At 37.4% G+C, this 22900-nt stretch overlaps 1 protein-coding gene across 3 annotated transcripts in view; it reads right to left on the bottom strand.

Moving 5' to 3' along the window:
* The window catches only part of RNGTT (RNA guanylyltransferase and 5'-phosphatase), a 194754-nt gene that overhangs the window by 125702 nt on the left and 46152 nt on the right, over positions 1-22900 (bottom strand). For all 3 annotated transcript variants that reach the window (XM_087777260.1, XM_087777261.1, XM_087777259.1), the window contains exons 9-10: positions 13144-13279; positions 6453-6524 (exon numbers count right to left, since the gene is read on the bottom strand). In XM_087777260.1, the coding sequence (XP_087633386.1) occupies positions 6453-6524; positions 13144-13279 (208 nt within the window). The remainder of the gene's footprint in view (positions 1-6452; positions 6525-13143; positions 13280-22900) is intronic.

The raw sequence follows: 22900 nt of genomic DNA, 5'->3' as shown, positions 1-22900 counted from the left end.
CCATAGACAAGCAGAAGTGGCACACTAGTTTTGATGCTTCTTGGATCTTCCTTTACTCTCCATAACAGAAGTCTTCTGTATGTTATGATATACTACTATTTTTTATTCCACCTTATTTCCTCTCTTCTTTTCAATGTAAGGAGCCTTCTTGTCCTCTGCCCTAAGCCCCTAAAGGCATATTAATAGCAGAATACCTGACATTTCACAAAACAGCACTTTCTGAACTTCAGAGAGGTGAGCCCCAAGTCCGTGAACTAGAAGACACTCTGGGTGCAACTACGCTGGTGAACCAACACGGCAAAGACCTCATCTCTGGCCCTGAAGCCACCGGCTGTCTGACCACATTCATACTCTCACGTTCCCAAAGAGGATGACGGCATCTCAGAACACCTGCTAATCACGGTCCCTGAGCAATGTTAAACTTTAAACTATTCCTGAGAATTGTTCAAGGGCACTGTAGCCAACCAGGGCCAAAACTGTGCCAGGGACCATTTTCACAACTTAAAAAGAGGATAAAGTTTCAGTAGCAGGACCCCGCCCCTTGCACAGTTTTATTTCTTACAATAGGTGTATGCAGCCTCTCAGGATGGGCTTTGAGAGATTATTTTATGTACTCTGAGTTGCTCTTTATAGAAAAAAACAAGTGAAACAGAAAAGAAAAAGTAGGGATTGCTCTGCGTTTCCTCAGAGTTGAGGTCAAAAGGTGGGCTTATTTCACTAGCATACAACTTCCTTTCTATGAATTTGATTTTAGCATGTGAGATGAAAGCAGTGACAGAGCAATGCCATATTTTGAGTTGCTATTAATAATAATCAACATCATGATTCAGACTAAAGAAGATGAGAACAAAAAAAAAAAAATCTTTTTTAATCTCCTGAAGAATCATTTGGTTTTCCTGACATAGGCAGTAACACAATGGGAGGCATTACCATAAGCTTCTAGAAACTAGATGTCACAGAAACAGTGATTAAAAAGAAATTAAGTCAAAGGGTTCCATCAGCATCCCTGAAGACTGACTTTTGCAGCAGCTATAGGTGATAAGCATCAGAATTCAATACAAAATTGAATCATGGAAAGAGACAGCCAAGACAGATTTTATCCATATCTTCCCGAAGAACTCCAGTGTAGGTCTCTCCCAATCACTGAAGCCCAGTTTTCATTTTTCCTTCTTCCTAAGACTTTTCCTGTGTGACATCTAGAGCCAAATAGACAGCACATATTTCAACCAGTCTATTTTCTTGGTTTCCTTCAGTTACTTCCAGAAGGCTGCTGTAGTTTATTCCTGATGCGCCACAGCAAAACCAAAAAGCTAGGTAACCGTAAGCCCGCTGATAACCATGTGATTAAAATTTGTAAAGGCAGGGTTTTGTCCACTCACTTTCTCCCATTTTTCTCCCTTATTATTCTCTTTCATTTGTTTCTATAGCCTCTACTCACTGTTAAGTTTCTGTTACCACTCTCTCCTGATGATCACGTCATCCTTGTTTAAGGTGACTTCCTTTCCTCCTCTGGGTCACACTCAGATGAAATCCTGACTAAGTCTGAAGAAAGATCCTGTGATGTACTGAGGCACTCAGCTCCGTCATTCCATGATGTTCTCCCAAAATCATAGTATTGTACATAAAATGAAAACCCTTACTTTTACTCCCAGCTGATCCATTGATAGCAGACCGCTACTTCTCTTAAATCTCAAGTGGACATTTATTTCTTAAACACTTAACTTTTCAAATGCCAGAGCTGCAAGGGACAAATTGAACACAACTATTTATAGTTTGGGATCTTTGGTTTTTAGGATGAAAATTTAAACATAGAGCTTTAAGAATAAACGTACCCTCTCACCATTTCTGTTCATAAAAAGCAACAGTGGTCATGGTATTTACTTAACTTAGACACAAAGAAGCCAGGCTAAGCTCTTTGGGCTTCATTTAGGTATCAGTCTTCAGTCCTACAAGTCTCCTTGTTAAAAGCCAGAAAAATATGGCATAGAACAGAGATAAGGTTGCCCTGTCTCAACTGCTACACTTCCAAACACTAATTTTAACACTATTTAGCCCCCTTAAACCAAGATAATGAAGGACTAAAATAAATACAAGAATGGAGTACACTACTATTTTGAAGCACAACAATAATGCTGGCCAAATATACTGAGAACAGTTCGAAGTGATATTACAGTAACTGATGTTTGGAAATTTTAAATTATATGACATTATTTTCATAGAATCATAGAATCATTAAGGTTGGAAAACACACTTAAGATCATCAAGTCCAACCATTAACCTATCACTACCAAGTCCACCACTACACCATGTCCCTAAGCACCACATCTACCCAGCTTTTAAATACCTCCAGGGATGGGGACTCCACCACTTCCCTGGGCAGCCTGGTCGAATGCCTGACTACCCTTTCCATGAAGAAGTTTCTCCTAATATCCAACTTAAACTTCCCCTGGGGCAGCTTGAGGCCATTTCCTCTCATCCTATCACTCGTTACTTCGGAGAAGAGACCGACCCCCACCTCGCTACACCCTCCTTTCAGGTAGTTGTAGAGAGCAATAAGGTCTCCCCTCAGCCTCCTCTTCTTCAGACTTAACAACCCCAGTTCCCTCAGCTGCTCCTCATAAGACTTGTGCTCCAGACACTTCACCAGCTTCGTTGCCCTCCTCTGGACATGCTCCAGCACCTCCATGTCCTTCTTGTAGTGAGGGGCCCAAAACTGAACACAGTACTCGAGGTGCGGCCTCACCAGTGCTGAGTACAGGGGGACTATCACCTCCCTGGTCCTGCTGGCCACACTATTCCTGGTACAAGCCAGGATGCCACTGGCCCTCTTGGCCACCTGAGGTGGCCTCATTTTGATGATCACATCATTTTGCTGTGATCTAAAATTTAATTCCATGATTTTTGTGTATACATGGTAACAGCTTTCACTGTACTATTTACAGTCATCCCGAGGGGCGCAAGTTGACATAAATCTTACTATAAATACATGGTACATTCTGAAAAACTATATATTACCTCATTTTAGTACTAACTCCTGTATTTTTGTGTTAGTGCTGGTCATCCTAACACACAAATTCTCAGCAGTATTAATAGCGCACATTAGTCTTTGTGACTTAATGTGGCATTTGTGAATGCAGTATTTCAGAAGGAATCTCTGACAAAGCCAGAAAACTTTGTAACACTTAGCTAGTATGGGATGGCGTGCAAGCAAAATAGGTGGAGCATTTGAGAATAAGGTCAGCTGAAAACATCTCTAGCTCACTAGACCCAACTTAAACATGAGGCCTGCCTGAGCGAAGGTGTTGTGGGGTTTGCATTCACATTTCCCCAGCAGCAATGTCGCATCTCTAACAGCAGAGTATGCTGAGTCACTGCGGAGGATGAGATGGAACCATGCTGGAAATCTTGTAACTCACATGACGGACAGTGAGTACAGTAACTTCACCATTCACCTTCAGAAGACACAACTATTTTCAAGATCAAAAGGAGCAATGTCGAATTCTGGAGGACCTCATATAGCTGTCAGCTTGTTTTGTTTTGGTTTTTTTCTTTTTTTTTGGGGGGGGGGGGGGGTGTGTTTTCTTTTGTTTTTAAACAGGACTGATGCTTTGTGCAATTATTTGATTTGAAGCTCTGCTAGGAAAATTTACACAAATCTTACTTACACAACTTAAAAAGGAACTTATCCTTTCTTGCCAATTACAAGTTTTCAATACAATTACCTCTCTTGGTGACAAAATTCTGTTGATCGTTTCTTGCCAAGCAAAACATCCTCGGGTGCCCAGTTTTGTAATTAAGCTTCTAAAATTAACCTAAAAACCACTGTGCTTTTTAATCTTTGTAGTAGGACCATTGCTAATGACTTCTTGCAGCTGAAGCCCTGCTTGTACTCGTACTGATAACATTATCTTAATTTGTCCTTGACATTAAAATAGTACTACATAGTAACTAACTCCTCTCTCTCATTCCCAGTGTATTTAAAAAACAAATAAACAAAACCAAACAAGCTTTAAAGCCTTGACAGCCCTGCTCAAAAGCAGACTTTTCCCAAACCTTAACAATCCTCTGGAAACCCTCTGATTTTTCCTGTTTGCCAAGTGGGATTCTTCATGTTAAGCCTGAACACTTCACTACAAATAAGGGTTTCCTCCACTTCCCCCCCAAAAAACATTTCACCAAAACAATTACGACTTTCAAAAAGTGTTATTTTGCTAGGACAGTATATGCATATCCCAAACTGAGGGAAGAAGGGAGACTGTACCCTTCTACCTTACATTTATTTTTCAAAGGGAGAGTAACAGCAGTGAATGGCAGGTTAGACATGAAGTGAGAGCAGAAACAAGGCAAGACATGAAGGTAAATAAGCATGGAATCACAGGCAGAGGAACAAGTAAGAAAATGTAAAGGAAAAATGAGAACCCAGGAGTGGTTTTAGAAGGTCGTATTTTTCAGAAGTCTACAAGGAAATTCTGCTTACTGAAAAGTCCTAATCATATGAGGAAACTAACACCTACTTTTCAGAAAAGGTTAAAGAAAAGATCATCAAGATGCAGAAAAGCTTCTATTCCTAATCTATCATGTATTCCCCATGAACTATTACTTTTAAAAGAGGCTGTCCTAAGACACAGTATTACTACACTTCCAAGAATACCAAAGTCATTTTTGGTGACCAGCAGCATGCCTACAATTGCAATTCCCACTTACACCGAGTGGCCTACTCAAGCTGAGTAGTACCTTACTCAAGTCTGGAATAATCAATGGTAGTTAAGGACATCTGAAATGCACTATGGTTTAGTAATACTTTTTGTCCTGTCAGAAGCACAGAAACAATAATTTTCTTTTTCCAGAAGCATTAACAGATACTAGAGTGTTTTTCCATGGGCTATTTAGTCACAGGTCTAGTGACTACACGTAAGACATTGTTGTGGTTTAACCACGGTAGGCAGCTAAGCCCCACACAGCCACTCACTCACTCCCCCTAGAATGGGATGGGGGAGAGAATCAAAAGGGTAAAAGCGAGAAAACTCATGGGTTGAGCTAAAGACAGTTTAATAGGTAAAGCAAAAGCTGCACACGCAAGCAAAGCAAAACAAGGAATTCATTCGCTACTTCCCATCGGCAGGCAGGTGTTTAAGCCATTTGCAGGAAAGCAGGGCTCCATCACGCGCAACGGTTACTTGGGAAGACAAACGCCATCATGCCCAATGTCCCCTCCTCCTTCCTCCCCCAGCTTTTACTGCTGAGCATGATGTCATATGGTACGGAATATCCCTTTGGCCAGTTGGGGTCAGCTGTCCCGGCTGTGTCCCCTCCCAACTTCTTGTGCATCCCCAGCTGGTGGGGCGGGGTGAGAAGCAGAAAAGGTCTTGATGCTGTTCAAGCACTGCTCAGCATTAGCTAAAACATCCCTGTGTTATCACCACTGTTTTGATCACAAATCTAAAATGCAGCACCCTATGAGCTACTATGACGAACATTAACTCTATCACAACCAAAACCAGTACGCACTTTCTGTTTTCACAAAATTATTTTAAATAGTGTTTTAAAAAGGTATCTGTGGTTAAATTGAACCTTCCTGAAAGACGTTTTCTCTTCCTTAGACATAACAGAGAAAACACTAGAAAATTTATTTCATAATAAAGGCTAACAAGTGCAACACATTGTCAAAGTTAGTTCTTCAAATAAGCTTCATTAGAAGACCCTGCCGTAAGACCCCCGACTAACTTCAAATTCTACATATATCATACCTTTGGGGGGAAAAATACAAGAAATAATTAAAAAAAAAAATCTATAAAAGATAACATACAAGAGCTCTTTGGTGACATTCAAAACTTTCTCATATTTGAAAGCTGCTTTAAAGAAAAAACGTTTCTCATTTTCTGTACTGTTTGACAGGTCTTTCTTGTAACCACAGAGACTTTATTTCCAGCTATCAACAAAGGCTTCCCCTTTTGCACAACTTCCACGATATACGTCTTTACTACATATGGGCCCTACTGCCAGCATAAACAGGAGAGGCTGCTGTTGAGGACTTCACAGAGGACCAGTTGCCTGGTTTTGAAAGAGAAATTTGAGAAAGACGTGATGGAGCAGCCTAACAAGGACCACTGTGATGCTCTGGTAACAAATACACCACTTACAGGCTAACTTCTCCATCCCCTCTCAATTTCACTGCCTAAATAGTTCAAACATGCTCTAGAAATGGGAAATTTTCCAACAGTGTTTAGCAGACTGTTTCAAACCACCATCTTTTCTTGAGCAGGTGGAAATAAATCAGCGTCTGTTATAAGGTTGCTTTCAATCTTAATTCTGATGCATTGCTTGTTATCGAGTCACAAAATACCCAAACACTTTTGGCGTTTAAATTTACTCTGAAGCTCTTACTTATATAAATAAGATTAAAACAGAAATGAGAATCAATAACTAAAAGCAATAAAACTGAAAGTACTTACATTAAACTTAATAATGTCATATATCAAGTACCGAGGGACAACCTGTCCATTAACCTTGTCGATGATCATTTCCTTAAAAGAAAAGAGATGACATTTACATTTATTTCATGAATGCAGAAGAATGTCAACACATTCATACTTAGTGTGCATACCTGTAAGTGTGATGCAATCAAACACTGGCCACATCTTTATTATCAGAAAGATTTTACAACAGGTCAAGTTTATAAAAAAATTATTATGGTCTTAAACGTCTCTCATGAAGCATTCAATAAGAAGCCAGGAAGCTGTACTAAGGCTCCACGTTCTGATCTGTAACATTTATACATTAGCTTCCCCATGGTTTTCAAAATCACTGCGTTTCTTGAGTGAATAATGAGTTTTTAGAAACCTCAGTAAGAACTGCAATCCTAAGTCAACAAAGCACTTTTGGAAATCTTGCCTACAATAAGTAGTACAACAGAAAGGAAGTAAAGAACAAGCATTAACATCCATTTTCTATGCTCAGGTTGGATCTTTTCATGTTAACAGTGTCCTAGGCAGGAGTGACAACTGCAATTTGCTTGAATGTTGCATTGTGACTTAACAGCAGGGTTCCTTCAAATGGAAATATCACAGATACTATCTGTATCACATTGAATTAGTTAACATTCAATATATACTGGTAAACCATCTTGAAAACATGTCAGCTAGAAGAAAGACCATTAACGATCAACATCCAAACACAAAAATGTTTCCTGAACTTAATGGTAGATACAAAAATATATACATCTTACATGCTGGCTTCCTATGATATGAATTAGACATAGTTTATTAGTTTGATAAACTAATAAAAAATATTCAGTTTCATAGAAATTAGTCATGATTGAAAATGGTAACAGTCAACCAATTGGGAGATCTTTTTCAAAGACAACTTTGAAATATTCACTTCTCCAAATGCAATCAATCTTCTCCCTACCCCCCCACCCACCCCATTTTTGGCTAATAAGTTAGCTGTACCAGCTAAGGATTTTTTGCTGCCAATATCAAGTTAAAATTCCAAATTCACACATATGAGATAAAACAGTTGGAAAAGGTGAAAATATTTCACTATAACACAACAAAAACAAAACTCTGAGCTCAAGAATTATTTCAAATGAGAACCTTATATCAACTCAAATTAATATTGTTTAGTTTGTTTGTTGCTAGGTCAGTAGCATTTTTATGTTTTACAACCTTTTAACTTCTTTTAGCATCCATAACTTCTACACGGTAAACCCAAACAAGAGTCTCAATGTAAGATTGATTTTTCAGTCTGTGAACATACCAAGCTTCTTGAATTGTACCTAGTATTTAATCACATTTGGCTTTGAAAAAATAAGCAAGCAGTTGTAAAAACTTAGATTTGTTTTAAAGCAAACACAAAGCTTGAAGCATTTAAACTAAACTGAAAGACATGAACTTGTGGTTCTCAAAAACCATTGGGAACTATAAGTTGCCTACTTAATATTTTGGAATCTCATTTCTATGAGGACAATGCTGAGACGGAGATTGGGCTTTCACAGCCAAATACAGCATGCACAGGCGTTGTGAATGACTACCTTACACATCTTTCCAAATCATTAAAAAAAAATAAAAAAAAAAAAGAAATCAATGAATGAGAAATATTCCTTTAACATTACAATATCTTATTCTTAACTCTAAAAATCATTTAGTCACAGGTACTGTCAAATAACATTTGCAAAAAGTCTACATAGAAGTCACGTAACAAAATGTCATTCTGTTGCTTTCCATTATTTAGGTAAGATACCAGTGAGCCATCAAAGGAACAGTAGATGCAATGCTGCAATGGCTTCTTTGACAATAAATTTTATAACTAACTTCAAGAACAGATGGAGTAGGTACACCCTAAAAGAGAAAGAAGGCATGATGTTCAAACTTGGAAGAGTGTGTAAAGATATAATGCGGGGGGGGAAGAGAAAAAACAAGGGGGAAAAAAAAAACCACCAGGAATTCCTGATAGTAATCAGGTGAAATGAATAACAAAATAAAACCGAAACAAAAGAATGCTACCATATTTCTTTAAAGTTTCAATCGCATTAGCAGGTGAAATAAATTTTTAAAATACCTTTAAATGAACATATATTTAAGGTTTAAGGACTCATTTCCTCAGCATGCATATTCAGAGCCTCAGCTCTGAGGCAAAGCTAGCATTTGTATGTGAAACCCTCAAAACATTTCAATGCTTGGTATTACAAGATTTTATGCCTAATTTTCAAAATCTGAATCTCTGGATATTCAGTTTAAGAAGAATTATAAAATACAGCCAAGAGTATCAAGAATGATTTTTAAACCTTCTCTGGAATTTTCAGTTTTAACACAGAATTAATTTTATAAAGAAACTTTTTCTCTACTTCAGACATACATAGACCTTTTTGACTCTATTACTGGTCAAACCAGCCTCTTCCCTCACATCCTCACTTCTTTTCTTCCTCCCCTGCCTCTTGTTCTCCTTTCACATCCTGACTGAAATCCCAGCTACCAGAGCAAATAAACAATAGCACAATATGCCTTAGAAGCAGAGGTGACAAATTCCTGCACTACTCATCTCCATCACGACAACAACATTCACTGCTCCATTAGTTATGCCAATACAACTGTCATAAGGCAAAAGCTGTAAAGTGATCATAAGAACGATGCAGATTAGGAATATTCTAACACATCATTATTTAACAGTCTGATTTCAGAATCTTCCCTGAAATTATGAGAATTGAAAAATACCTCGGGGAATAGACCTCAAAGACAAGTTCAGAGACTGTTGGGAAAATGTAGTATTTGAGAAATTGATCACATTCAAACTCACTCATTCTGATCTGAGCAATAACCTGATACTATAAGGCTATATTTAAGCCAATTTTTAGATAACTAAAAACAAACACAAAACCACTCACATGACACGGCAATAGAACACAAAAGTATCCATAAGACGCACCTGCATCCATGCGTTTCCTTTTATAGACCCCCTGTAGATTTACATCCGCTACTGTGTGTTTTAAAATTACCACTGCTAGTAAGGATGATCTTTACCACTTGTCCATTAGGTGCTAGTTTAGGTATTAGCTTAACCTGTGGGCTTGCAGAACAAGGTCCAACGGCCAGTTTCTTTGATGCAATCTGGCTAAACTGTGCTGGTGTTCACCTCCTTTTCTTATCTTCTGGTGCTGCAGAGGACAGTCTTACAGCGTATCAGAAACAGCAGCTGTGCTAAGAGCTTTTAACTGGACAAGTACCAAAAGAACAATGCTGGACTGACAGCTCATGGGCTTTTTCTTTTTTACTTGAATCGCATATCTAGCAGGCAACTTGGACTTAAAATAATCCAAAATTTCATCACAAAGCAAAGGATCTTATTTTACCAGCCACTTGCAGAATGTACTTTTTGTTGACACGAAGTATGGAATCAGACCTAATCACACATCTGTTTATTGTTCCTTTTCTTCCTGTGCCTTGCCTTTCCTTTGTCAGTTTACCTTAACACAATTCCAGCCACTGCTGTATTTCAGGAATGAAGAGAGCTTTTTTTTTTTTTTTTTTTTTAACATCTATTTTGCACAAAGTACCAGCCTTTGCGAACTGAAAAAGTTGTCAGTTATGCCATTTCTGAGAGAGCTTAGAAGTAAGTGAGGCCTGTACTGATACAAAAACATAACTCAATCTCACTCTCCACTTTTGGAGTCCTTGGTCCTCCTAAGTCTTCGAGCGTGAACAATATTTTATATATAAATAAAAATTGTATTAGAACTGTAAAAAGTATTTCAAGCCTAAGAATGCCTCTGCATTTTCTACTCAACTGTTCCAAAACTAAGCAGAATGCCAAGAAAGTTCCTGAAAGTAACTAATTAGTTTTCTTGCATGACAGCCAAAACACTTGAACAAAAATCTATGCATTCCCTCACTAGCAGTATGGATGCAAAACACTTGGCTTCTAAAGGAATACTTCATATTATATTAGTCACCTGTAGGTAATATTCAAATTAGCTTTAATGAGCTTTGCAAAAAGCTTTCTTCCATGCCAGGAGAAAATCACAACTGAAGAGCTGGAGATGAGCATGGAGTATTGCAGGAGATCTCTCAACACCCGAGACGTACCTGATCATAATAAGAACTGTTTGCAAGTAATGTCAGCCTGAAGTGAACTATAAACGCATTTGAAATTCTCAAAGACAACCACATGAAAGGCTTACACCAGAAGCCTTAAAGCAAGTTATTAGGTCGCTGAATTCATGGAAATTGCCTTTATGAAAGTTTTATATACACTGTCATTCTAAATAAAGTTAGGGGAAATTACCTAATCTTTTGTATTCTTAACACCAGTAGTTGTTTTGCTGGTTGGCACTGATACCTCTCTTTTGTCCTTCCTTCTTTCTCATATTTTTTAATATTACTGTAAAGCAATGCCAATTGGGCCACCTCATTCTATACTTTCATTCTCTGAAAGACAGAAAGCTACTTCAAGGGCAGTAAGTATGAACTTACTTATAGTATTCACCCTGTAATTAAAGAATTAACTTCAACAGCCCTTCAGCACCAATTAGCAAAATACGTTAACACAAAGAAGCCAAATTTTTCTTCCCATGGATTAAAAAGAAAGAAATCATGCATATATCCAGAGTAAAGGAATAGTCATGGAAATTATCATTTGGCAACAACATTAAACAAATATTCAATTACGAAGCTAAGCTGTTCTGATGCTTCAAATAATAGACAAATTTTATTATCAAACCTGTTGAAAGAAATTTCAATTGAAAAGAAAAATATTCCATGAATAGCTTTTTTTTAACTGACCATACTTAAATAAATTAAGAAATCTGTAGTATGAAAAGTATTTATTCATTGAAAGGTTTTAGTTTTATCTCAAGGTACTTCATTCAAGCAACACTTGTTCATTTAATGTCATTTTGCTTTCCACTTCATGAAAAAACTGGGCAGGGAGGAGGGGGAGGGTGGAATCACAGTAAGACTAATTTCATGCCAATAAAGTGAAATACTGAAATGCACTGTAACAGTCAAATTTTTACAAAACAACAAATTAAGTGAAGTTATAGTTCATGTCCTGGGTAACTGAGAGAATTTCATTTATGCTTAAGCGACTTCAACTATAAATCCGGGAAACACAACACACCAGAGCAAAGCCCCTCCCCCACGCCCCACAGCCACAATTATGCACATATCTCAATATATGTGCATCCCTGTCTTCCATCATGTACATATTAGCCATCCTTACTAAAACATCTGGTTTGAAATGCCAAAAAAAAAAAAAAAAAAAAAAAAAGAGCAACTGAAAAACACCTAGGGTTGTAGGGTTGCACAACATGGACATTGGCAAGCCATTATTTTCTCAAGAGCCTTAGAAAGAGCAGGGAAAAAAAATAAATGGTACCAGGCTTTTTATCTCAACAGTATGGAACCTAATCTATGTCATTAAGAATATTATTATGTACGTCATTAAGAAGCTGCCTGGCTGAAGAGGCTCCTACCAGACATGACAGCTTGTGCAACCACTCTTGAGCTGACAGCATGGCATTTCTTGCATTATGCTCTCAATTTTTCAGTGAAGCAGAGGTGGTGGAAAATATTCCATTATCTGCTTCTCTGTCCCCGAGACAGTACATTGTTCCTTGCAATAATTATCCTCAGAGATTCAATTTATACATGCTTCACATGTAAATGTGTGCTCAGTAAGACAGATCATTCACAGAAGCATCATTTCAAGAAGGATACTGACAACAAAGGCCTGAGAAAGGAAAGAAAGTTAACAATGACAATATGGTCTCCCGTATCAGAAAGGTGCATTAGGCTTCAGAAGACCAATATGGAAGATCATCCCAGATATTCAGTACTTCAGCAAGCAAGAGTGACAGCAATGCAGAGAGCCTCCAACGCTACTGCAACATGCTAGGAAACTGTGTTCATCTACATTGATAGGTATTTAGTGCAAGAGCTAATGAAGTTCTTTTGCTCATCTAAAATAGGAAAGTCAAGAAAGGAATCATCTCTACTTGTGGTTACTGTTCTGAAAAGTTTACCAAGAATACTCCAGGCCAGCCTTCAAACAACAAACACAGATGTTTTACAGCTTGTTTTACAACTAGCTTAAAAGTTCATTAGCAAGTTTACATAATGAAAATTAGCATGACAACTTAGAAATGTTTTAGTCTTAAACAAATATAACTAAGCCGTTTCTAAATCTGTCAATAATTCAGATCAGCTGAAAATAATGGTGACAGAAGCAAAGACATCAATTCACAGAAGTCTAGCAAAAGATGATGAAAATTTTACCAAATTTTAGAAATCTTTACATTAACTGGATCAAAATGACCATGTTTACTGGATCAAAATATAAAGCTATAACAAGAGACGAGGTTCTGCAATTTCTTTAGATTCTTTTCAGCCTTTTCTCATATTCAGAGAATGTCATCTCAATACCTTGATTTATTTCAAAGACAAACAGCTCCCCCCAGAGCAGTCATCACTGCTATTCTGTAGATAAGAAATTCTTTACGAAATGTGATTCCCACATTCAGCCAGTGACTGAGTCTATATTACTCCTGAAATCCCATGATTCACTGATCCAAGCCTAAAAGCTTGGCCATGTTTCTGAACAAAAGCAAACTGCACTGAAATTGTAACAATAACTATACACTATGCTCCTTACCCCATCCAGAAGAGTGTTTGTTAGATGTGTGCGAAGATCTTTACGAAACGGAAATTCCAGATTAGATACATGAAAAATCGAATTGTCTCTATCAATCATATAAACTTCATTCTTGCCATCAATCAGCATCATGTACCTGCAAAGGCAATGTTAAGATATTATACTTAAAGGTACATCCTCTAAATCTCTACTATTCTGATTTATGTTAAGTGCTAAAAAAAAAAGTAATCATAACAGACGTTATAAAAAAAGCATTTCAGAATGAATCTTTTACAGTTAAAAGTTTAAACCTATTCCTTCAGGAAAGCAGATAATTTAGTTCAATGCAGTTATCACAAAGAAGATACTTCCAAGACAAAATTTCAGACTATATACATATATATAAAAGAATGTTGCTGTGTCCAGATAAAATGATGCCTGAAAATGTATTAAAAATAACAGAGGTTTTAATGCTGTAAGAAATACATGAGCCTAATTCAGTTAGATGCAGCTAAAAGACCTTTTAGTCCAGTTTTTCCTTTATTAAGTGGACCAGAACTTTGCCTGGTATAAAGCTGCAGAGTTTCATCCAAAACACCTTTCCTGTCTATCACTGGTTATCTACCACTTCAGTATTCCAAAGTCCCAGCCAACTATTTTGAGCCACTTGTCATTAAAACACTGACAAACTTAGCCAAGGTATATTCCTCTCACATTACACACAAAGAAAACCCCAAAGCCTTGTGATCTTGGTTCAGTTGCAGACATCCAAAATTTCTAAACATTTCTTTACATTATGACAGGACTGGGAGCCCAAGTCATTAATTTAGACCTCTCAGTGCTAATCCCACAGAAGAGTGCTCTACAGAGGTAACATTCTATATACAAGAAAAAAAAAAACAAAACAGTGAACAAGTAGAAAGAAAAAAGCAGTGGAAAAAAGATAAAAAACACAAGAGACGCTAAACAGCATGATAGCTGTAACACACCTGAGTTACCTTTGTAAAGTTTTCTTTGATCTTTGCAACAAGAGTACTAAAGTAGAGTTTCAGGAAGAGTAACAAGCAGCTGTGCAGACAAAGGTCTTCTCAAACTTGTGCAGCAGCCTAGGAGAGCACACCTTCTGACTGCAGAAAATAAACTGAAGAAATTTCAGCAGAAACTAGTATCCAAGGCCAGCTGCAACAAGTCAACATCTTGGCAGTGAATGAGAAGTAATAAAGGTGCTGAGCATATACCACAAGCAGCTGAAAGTGAAGACTAGCAGCTTGAATCTAATATGATAAAGGAAGATAGAAGCTGTTGGCAAAGCAAAAAAGACTACAAAAGTGCCTTTTTGGAACCAACAAGGTGAGATTGCACTTAGTAAGACCAGTGAAAAGAACAATATCTTTATCAAGATGTGATCAAATGATCAGACAGGAAACACCACGGCTTAACAGCAGTGTCAAAAAATAAGCATACGAGAGAGAAAGCTGACATGAAGACTCGAAAGTAAGTCCAAGTTTGGTGTCTCAGTCAAACCTGAGTTACGTCAGTTTTACTAATTACCACCTGCTGTAACTGAACTTATGCCTGATCATGCCATAACCAACCGTGTTGGTGGTCTACACCAAAACCGAGAGCGTAACCCTGAGCCGAGCTTTCTTTCACTGATGCTTTCATTTCACCTTGCACACAGGCATGCTAAAAGCACAAATGTTATTACACAAGTTCTACTGGGAAAAGTCAAAATCACAGAAACCCAAAAAGAGAAGAAAATAGGAGCACTAGCAACTGTTCAGTGGTTCTAAAAGTTCACAGCATTTAAAGTTCACAGCATTTAATGTTCTTGAATAGCCTCTGATATAAAGAGGGAAGGGACACAAACCTTCCCAGAGCAACTAACCCATCTGGATTGCAGTACAGTTTCTTTGACAGCACAGAATAGGAAAACACTTGATTAAAAGTAAAAGATGACAGGAGTTTCATCATCCACACCAGAATATTTTGAAAGAAAGCAAGCATATTTCAAAGACTCATTCAGCAAATAACTTTTCATACTTGTAGATATACTGGGGGGGGGGGGCACTTTTCATAATTTATCCATTTCTCCTTGGAAAGTCCTGGCTATGCAGAAATAACGAGTTATCACTACTCTTTTCTAAAATTCACCATCGCTCTTACAACTAATGCCCACAGGATCTCTGCTGTCAAAACAAAGCAGCAAGCATCCCCCAGAAACCCTGCAGGAAAATGGTCTACACAGGCAGCTGTCCTGTTGTCTGCACAGATCCTACCTCTATAAATCAGTAAATCTGACTACAGGAACACAGTACCACCCATGCAGCTTAAATAAATACTTTCTTTCAGTATTATGACTACAGTCATAATTCACTACAGATCAGTTCAACTTGCATTTCTCCACACACAAGATGAGTACTTTAAGACATTACATATCAGTTGTGCAAAACCAAAAAAAGAAAACAAACAAACAAACAAACAAACAAAACCAAAAAACAAAAACCCAACCAAAAACACCCACAAAAAACCCAAGACGTACATGAGCAGAAAACCTGAAGTCGGGGCGCGGGGGAGTAGATTAAATCAATGCAACATTAGGAGAGCTGAAAGCTGCACATGAGATGCTTTATGAAAAAAATAATTCAATATACTTTCAACTAGATAACTTGGCGCCAGTTCTTCAGAAACAAGAATAATCTACAGACAACATTTGCTTTTTCAAACCATGTAAATTTATTTAAAACTAAAACTAATTTTAAGGACACGTTGTGTTTTTCTCAAAAATTAAGGAATCCATGGGGAGGGAAGAAGAGGTGTGTAACTATCAAAAAACCATGCACACTACTTTACTTTTAATTTTTTAAATAAGCTTAATTGGACATCTCTGCACTCCCATATTCATTGCTGTTTTAAGTACATGCTTTCATTGTAATTTGCCTCAATGACAAAATAGCACCAGAAACAAGTTCTAATGCTTCAAGAGATCTAGCACTTTAAAAAAAAAAACAAAAACATACTTGCATCATCATTACAAATGCAATACAATAGGAGATCTTATAACTGCTTTGAAAAAAAACCCCACAAATGACAAACAGTTAAAAGATTTGTTTTCAGCCACCTAAAACATCTACAGGTTCAGATGACACACAGAAGGTTTCATCAAAATCTGTTAGTCTAACATCAAAAGTAAGATTAGCACACCACCACTTTCTCTAGATCTTTCACTCAAAACAAAATCTATGGAAATTTACTCAAGAGTTGGTAGCTGGATAGCCCACCAATCACTGGTGGTGAGATTCCTTCTCTTTCAAACCACAGCGTTAACGTTCCATCTCTTCTCTCATGATTTCTTTCTCTTTTTAAAATTTGCCACTGTTAGCTGTTCATACCATAAATTCTAAATGGCAGGGACAACGGTAAGTCTTACGACTGCATGCAAAAGATTTCCAGTCAAAGGTCACCAGGAATCACAATTATATCTTACTTCAGAGACCTACTGAGAAACAACATATGCTTACTTTGAAGACAAAAAAAAAAAAAAAAAAATTGGTCTCAGGACAATAAATTACCTTAACGTAGACCCATTTGATGTGGGTCTCATGATAATATATTTGCGTAACTTAGAAGCTGAACAAGGTCTCTGCCTGAGAAAGACAGACTGACACAGACATATCTGTTTTGAAAGGGTTTTGTTTGTTCAGGTTTTTTTTAAGCTGAAAGCCTGAAAACACCTCCACTCCCCAATTTAATAAACTATTGAAAAAAAAAAAAAACCCTCTGAATGTGGTCCAAACAACAAAATCTGTCAAAATTCTAACTATTACCGACGTAAGATAGAAGAAATTTGGTCAAGGATGGACTGACAACCAGAAGGGTTCTATGAGCAGCCGATAACTAAAAACATGCAAGAAGCAAAAGAGATATGCAACCATGCCAAGGTTTTGGTGAAACTGAATGTATTAATTAATGAGGGGTTTTGGTTGGGTGGGTGGGTTTTTTGTTTGCTTGTTTAACTCAAAAAGCATAAGTTCATGTGCTTAACATCAAGCTTTAAGTTTTCTCCAGATGACACTTGAAGCTTTCTTGGAGAAATCTTGTAGACTGCCAATCAGTACATTTCTGAACATTATCTGGATGTGCCCTGACTGGTTATATTTGATGAAGTTAATTAAGGTATTAGCAGCCTAAGCACTTACAGCAGAATAGAGAGCGTGCCTCCGGGCAACACCACATCGGCAAAGAAAGAAGAATGTCTCAAATACACTGAATAGGAACTAGAACAGCACATAGGCGCTTAACTGTCATGCATCGTATTGCATACTGTGCACACTACTTGCTATTACAGCTGTACATTTATTACTAATTATCTCCATTGTGTGAGCACCCAAAAGCTCCAATGAGTAACCAGGCCCCATTGTATCAGATTCTGCGCAAGCACACAAGATGACATGGTCCTGTGTCAGATGGCTCAATCTGAGTTTAAAACAAGACAAGTGAATAAAAGAGCAAGAGTGGAGCAGCAATAAGAGCAATAACAGAACTGCTCATTCACCTTTGATAACTCTACATCAAAGCGGAGAATTGTGTTTGGGCGATAAAGATCACCGCTCCAAACTGCCAATCCAACCACTACAAACCCGCCAGTTTCCACTGCAACAAGACTTCTGACAAGTGAGTTAAAGAAAAAAGGGTCATGGAGTCCACACAGATTAATCTCACAAGCAGATAAAATATCTACAGTCACAGAAATGGTAAAATTTGAAGTTTCATTAGAAGCTACTTTTCATTCACTTCTGGTCCCGAGGCAAGGTCCGTTATTAATTCTAATTGGACATTAGTATTAAGATGGTAATTCAGGAAATAGGATGAAAATTTCATTAGCAAAGAGTTACAGCTCTTGGCATTAGACAAGCAGATCTCCAAATCACCTACCAGAGTATTAATAACTTTAATCTTTAAACTTTGAAAAACGTCAACCACCAAATATAATCTTGAAAAGTTTTGTCTTCAGAAATCAATTATTTTTAGCATACCCAAATAAAGGCTACTGTTTCAAAGGCTCATTTGCCTCCACATATATCCTGTTCATGCAGTCCACATCAGTTGGGCCCAAAATACATGCTAAAAGGATCATTTTATTACACTTCAATTTTTAGTTTAGTTTGCTTTGGTGGTCATGGTGGTGGGTTTTTGGTTTTTTACACAATTCTGAAGCTGACTTGAGCTTGACTTGACTTTAAAATGGTAAGTTAAAAACTGAGGTTTACCCTTTGTGTGGACGTTTAGTATTTTTCACCATTAAATTTGAAAGTACATTTCAGGAAAATATTATTTAAGGCAAAATAAGGCAAATTACTTGGTCTCCCTCAACCTAGAGTCATTCAGAGTCAGGAACAAGAACAGAACTGTGTCTCCCAAAGCCCCAAATCCAACACTGCAGCCATCAGAGCATGGGGCCTCTATCCTCTTTCCCAGCTTATTAGGATTCAAAAAACCAGCTTTGAAAATACCCCCCAACACAGTACCTCACATTCAGCATAGTAGCTGCCAAAACACATTTACAGCGAAATTGATCTCCTAGTTCACAGAAGATTTGCCATTGACTTCAATTTTATGACGTGCCTTACCTATGTTTAAGTTGTTTCCTTCAGCCAAAATCCCAGCAACTATCCTAGCAATAAGGTTACATATGTTAATTTTGTACCGTATATGGGTTTTAAAACCTTAAGCGTAACAAAAAAATATAGCACAGCTTCCTCAAATTTTAAGAGCTCATCTTCTGAGTTTGAGTTCAACACAAAAATAATTTTCTGAAAAAATCTACAAGTAGCAAATGGATTAGAAATATTTTTTTAAAGGAAGCTTAAAAATTCAGCTCCTCTAGGAGCTTTCTTTGCCCCACAGTATATCTTCAGACAGGCTATATCAAAGCCGTTATTTCAACACAGTATTGTCGTCATTGCTTTTTTTTTCCTTTTTAAATATGCTTGTGTCTGTATTGTAACATTAAAGAATGCAAAATGTAAGAAATTCCATCATCAACTCTAAGCACAAAATACACAGCAACTCTCCATTCCCAGGGGAGTTCATTACACAGCCTAGAACTCAACCTTGTGAAAGCACTGCCCTCCCACACAAATAAGCATTTCCCAACTCAGAATAGCAATTAGCATCGCTAATATGTTCGCTGATGCAGAGGCAACAACGAAATCCTGTTGCAGATATCATTTTCTATTTCTTAATTTCCTTTTATGATTGGCAACACTTCAAAGTCACGAGCGCGTCGCCACTCCGTAGATCGATCACCTAGGATGAGGCCAAGCCACTTTAGCGCTTTACTTTGGATCCTGCCACTCCCTCCTGGCAAGACAGCATCAACTTCTGGCCAGATGCATCAAACACTGCAGAAAGGGCCACGAGAATGAAAATTAATGACTGTCCTCTATCCACTGACAGTAGGAGATCATCAATCTGTGTCACTAAGCTGCTGTGGTTCCATGTCCTGGCCTGAATCCAGATGGTGCTGGATCTAGAGTAACAGTTTAAATCAGACAAGTTTGAAGCTGGCCTGTGGCAGATGGAGCAATACACCCTAAAGTCCCAATAAATGGGGAAGGCTCAGCTTGCTTGCTTCTGTTATATTAATTGCTGCTGGCCATGGTCACTGCTTCAAACTATGTCTCCTGAAGGTTGACAAAGCCTGGACACAGGGACACTAACACAGGAAGTTATGTGAAGACTCACAATGTTATTTTTCAGTGTGTAAACAAAAGGAAAACAATGTCTTTTTAATCAGCACAGACAGCTCTGTCACAAATACCATTTTCAAACTTTTGCACGCATTTTTATCTGCACAAGTGCATATCAGCCTGTAAGAAACACTGCTACACATAAGCAGCTGTAGAACTATGTATTTGACTTGATAATCCAAATTCTAAATAAAAATTTTAAAAACCAATTTTAAAAACACACACAGGCCCTTGGAAGTTAGTCTGCTCTGAATATACCAACATTTCATATTTCTCTCGCATGCTTCTAGGTTAAATTCTGCCATCAACAGTCTGCTCAGTATTTTAAACCAAAAAAACCCCTTAGATACTGACTGACAGTCATTTCCAATTAACAGCCTCCAGCTCCAATATTTCTTATTCATGACCTTGCATTTTCTACAACTAAATATCCTATGACTTTTATTATTCTGCTCCTCAGTGAATTCAGTGGCTTGTCTCCCTCATTTGTCTGTCAGAACATACTTGGTTTCTGTTTCAAAATTCTTAATGACAATATAAAATTAATATTCAGGATCTCCACTTGTGGCTTGCTATATATTTTCTTCCAAAACCATCCACTGCCATTTTCTTTCAATCCATTCTTTACCTATCTTACAATTCTAGCAATCTTCATTAGGCTCAGTCTCTATAATAAGTGAAATTTTTGTCAGAGTCCAGAAGCATGAGATCTACCACTGATCCTGTGTCAAAAAAACTATTTTCCCTTTACACAGTATACAAACTCCTACCAAAATGGTTGAACTCAGAGGAAATGCCATTCCTCATCTATACTGAAGACTATGTTCCTCAGTCCTTCTGATTCCATTAACTACTTCCCTTAATTTATCCAAGTCTGTCATTTTGGAAAGAGAGAACCTACATCATTGATCTCTTTTTACCTCTCATTACAATCATAATGTTCTAAGTTTAAAGCAAAGCCTTTTCATCAATGACCCAAACTTATCTTCTACAATCAAGATTTTTTTTTCCTCGTTATTAAAATACTGTGTTACTACGCTGCTGTTTAGTAAGTCAAGGTACCCCATGTATCTCTTATTATGTTCAGAAGCACCTGGATCTGTCACTGGTCAAAATTCTTCACCAATTCTCCACCCTCGAAAGAGGGTAGAATTCAGCTTCCGATTAAGTTTCACAATTGTAAGGTGTCTACTTTTTTTACTCTACATAAATAGTTCCCTAGGCTTCAATAACTGTGTTGGCTAAACTCTTATTACATCAATGGAGATCTAGACACTCAGCTTGCATTAGATGTTAAAGTGTGCTCATACTGACAACTCTGACCAGGTTGGGTATCTGCAGCAGATTCAGCAGTAACCCAGAAGTTTACCTTAACAATCCTGTAGTGATTTTTTAAAAACCTGAACTCCGTAACATTTTTTTATCCTTCAGTTATTATGAAAATAAAATAATATCCCTCAAACTTTATTTTGCATCTTTCCTAAACAATGACTGCTTTCCAATACTCACGTTACAGTTAAGAAAGTTATCCTAGCGTATCTGCTAAGCCAATGCCTAATTTCATGAATCACTTGTTCAAGCTACTGCTGCCCTGACTTGATGCTAGTATGGAAAAAAAATCATTTTCTTGTCTTACTGGTCACCTCATATATCACAATGAAAGGGCTATGCTTAATTTCCATATTCATAGAATCATAGAATCATTTAGGTTGGAAAGGACCTTTAAGATCACCGAGTCCAACCGTTAACCTAACACTGTCCCTAAGTGCCACATGTACATGCCTTTTAAACACCTCCAGGTATTGACATTGATATTCATCAATTCATCCTGCTTATTTGAGACCACAGAACTTCATTTCCACAAAAACCATTAAGGTGGAATTCCCCGCATATATACACTTTGTGCAAGTTACCACTGTAGGATAACAGATATCCCATAGCTTATACACATATTCAGTCTCCATAATCTTTACTACTTGTCAGTCTCCTCCACTGCTATCTCACTCAACATCAAATTCTTTTTCTTATGCTTGCCTGCCACCACTCTCCTTTAAACTCTGAATGCAAGTTTCCCTTTTCATTTGCTCCCCTGGACAACCCAAGGTCCAGAGAAGAATTTTTTTGTGACTGTTAAGACCCTGAAAATCATCAAAAGTGAGGCAGTGAGTCTGAAGATTACATTTACTACAGAAATCTTCAGAATTAAGATTAATTAAATTAACTCTGTCAGCTGAGAAAGCTAATAAAGCAGCTACTTCTTAGAGGTCAGTGAGAGCACAGAAATGCATCTGCAGTCAAAAAAAAACAGCAAACAAATCATTAGGTCACACAACTAATAGGATGGTACATAATACAGTTGCATCATTATAGAACTTATTGGCACCCCCTCACCTGGGATACTACGTGCACCAGCATTAATAGGGAAATCAGTTTTTGAATAAAGCAGATAACGGTAATACTATGGAGCATGCAAAAATGCGTAAGTGTGGAAACTGGTATCATTTCTCCTAATAAAGTATCACAGTTTAGACTGAGTTCAAACTTCAGTTTTTCCTGTTTTACAAATCAAGGATAAAGATGCTTTTAATTAATTTAACAGATGGCAAATTCAAAACCAATGTAAAACTACATTTTCTATCTAAAGTATTCTTAGACTGTGAAACTCTGCAACAGAGCTGGTAAAACCAAGAATTCAGCAAGGTTAAAAAAGACTATCCAGTTACAGTGTTTTTCTTGACTGCCTTCCAGGGTTTTAATTAAGTTAGAGTGCTGTGGGGGTTTTGTTTCTTTATTTCTAAAAGGATATTAAACCTTATGGGTTAAATTTGAAGTCTTCTCATTATTATTATTTGACCTACAACAAAGGGTAAATTAATGTAGAACAACTACATATTGAGGAGTTCTAACAGTGCATTATGACATATCTGGTGTAAAACAAAAGAATTGTTAACTAGCTAGAAAAGATGTGACCCAGTAACAGAATCTGTATACGAACAGATTTATTTTAAATACTAGATTCTCTTTGT

The sequence above is a fragment of the Nipponia nippon genome, unplaced genomic scaffold (genome assembly GCF_047370975.1).
Source record: "Nipponia nippon isolate SJK-2023a ecotype South Korea unplaced genomic scaffold, ASM4737097v1 scaffold_4, whole genome shotgun sequence".
Lineage (NCBI taxonomy): Eukaryota > Metazoa > Chordata > Aves > Pelecaniformes > Threskiornithidae > Nipponia > Nipponia nippon.
The sequence above is the reverse complement of the archived record's forward strand: the minus strand, read 5'-3'. Positions and strand labels throughout refer to the sequence as shown.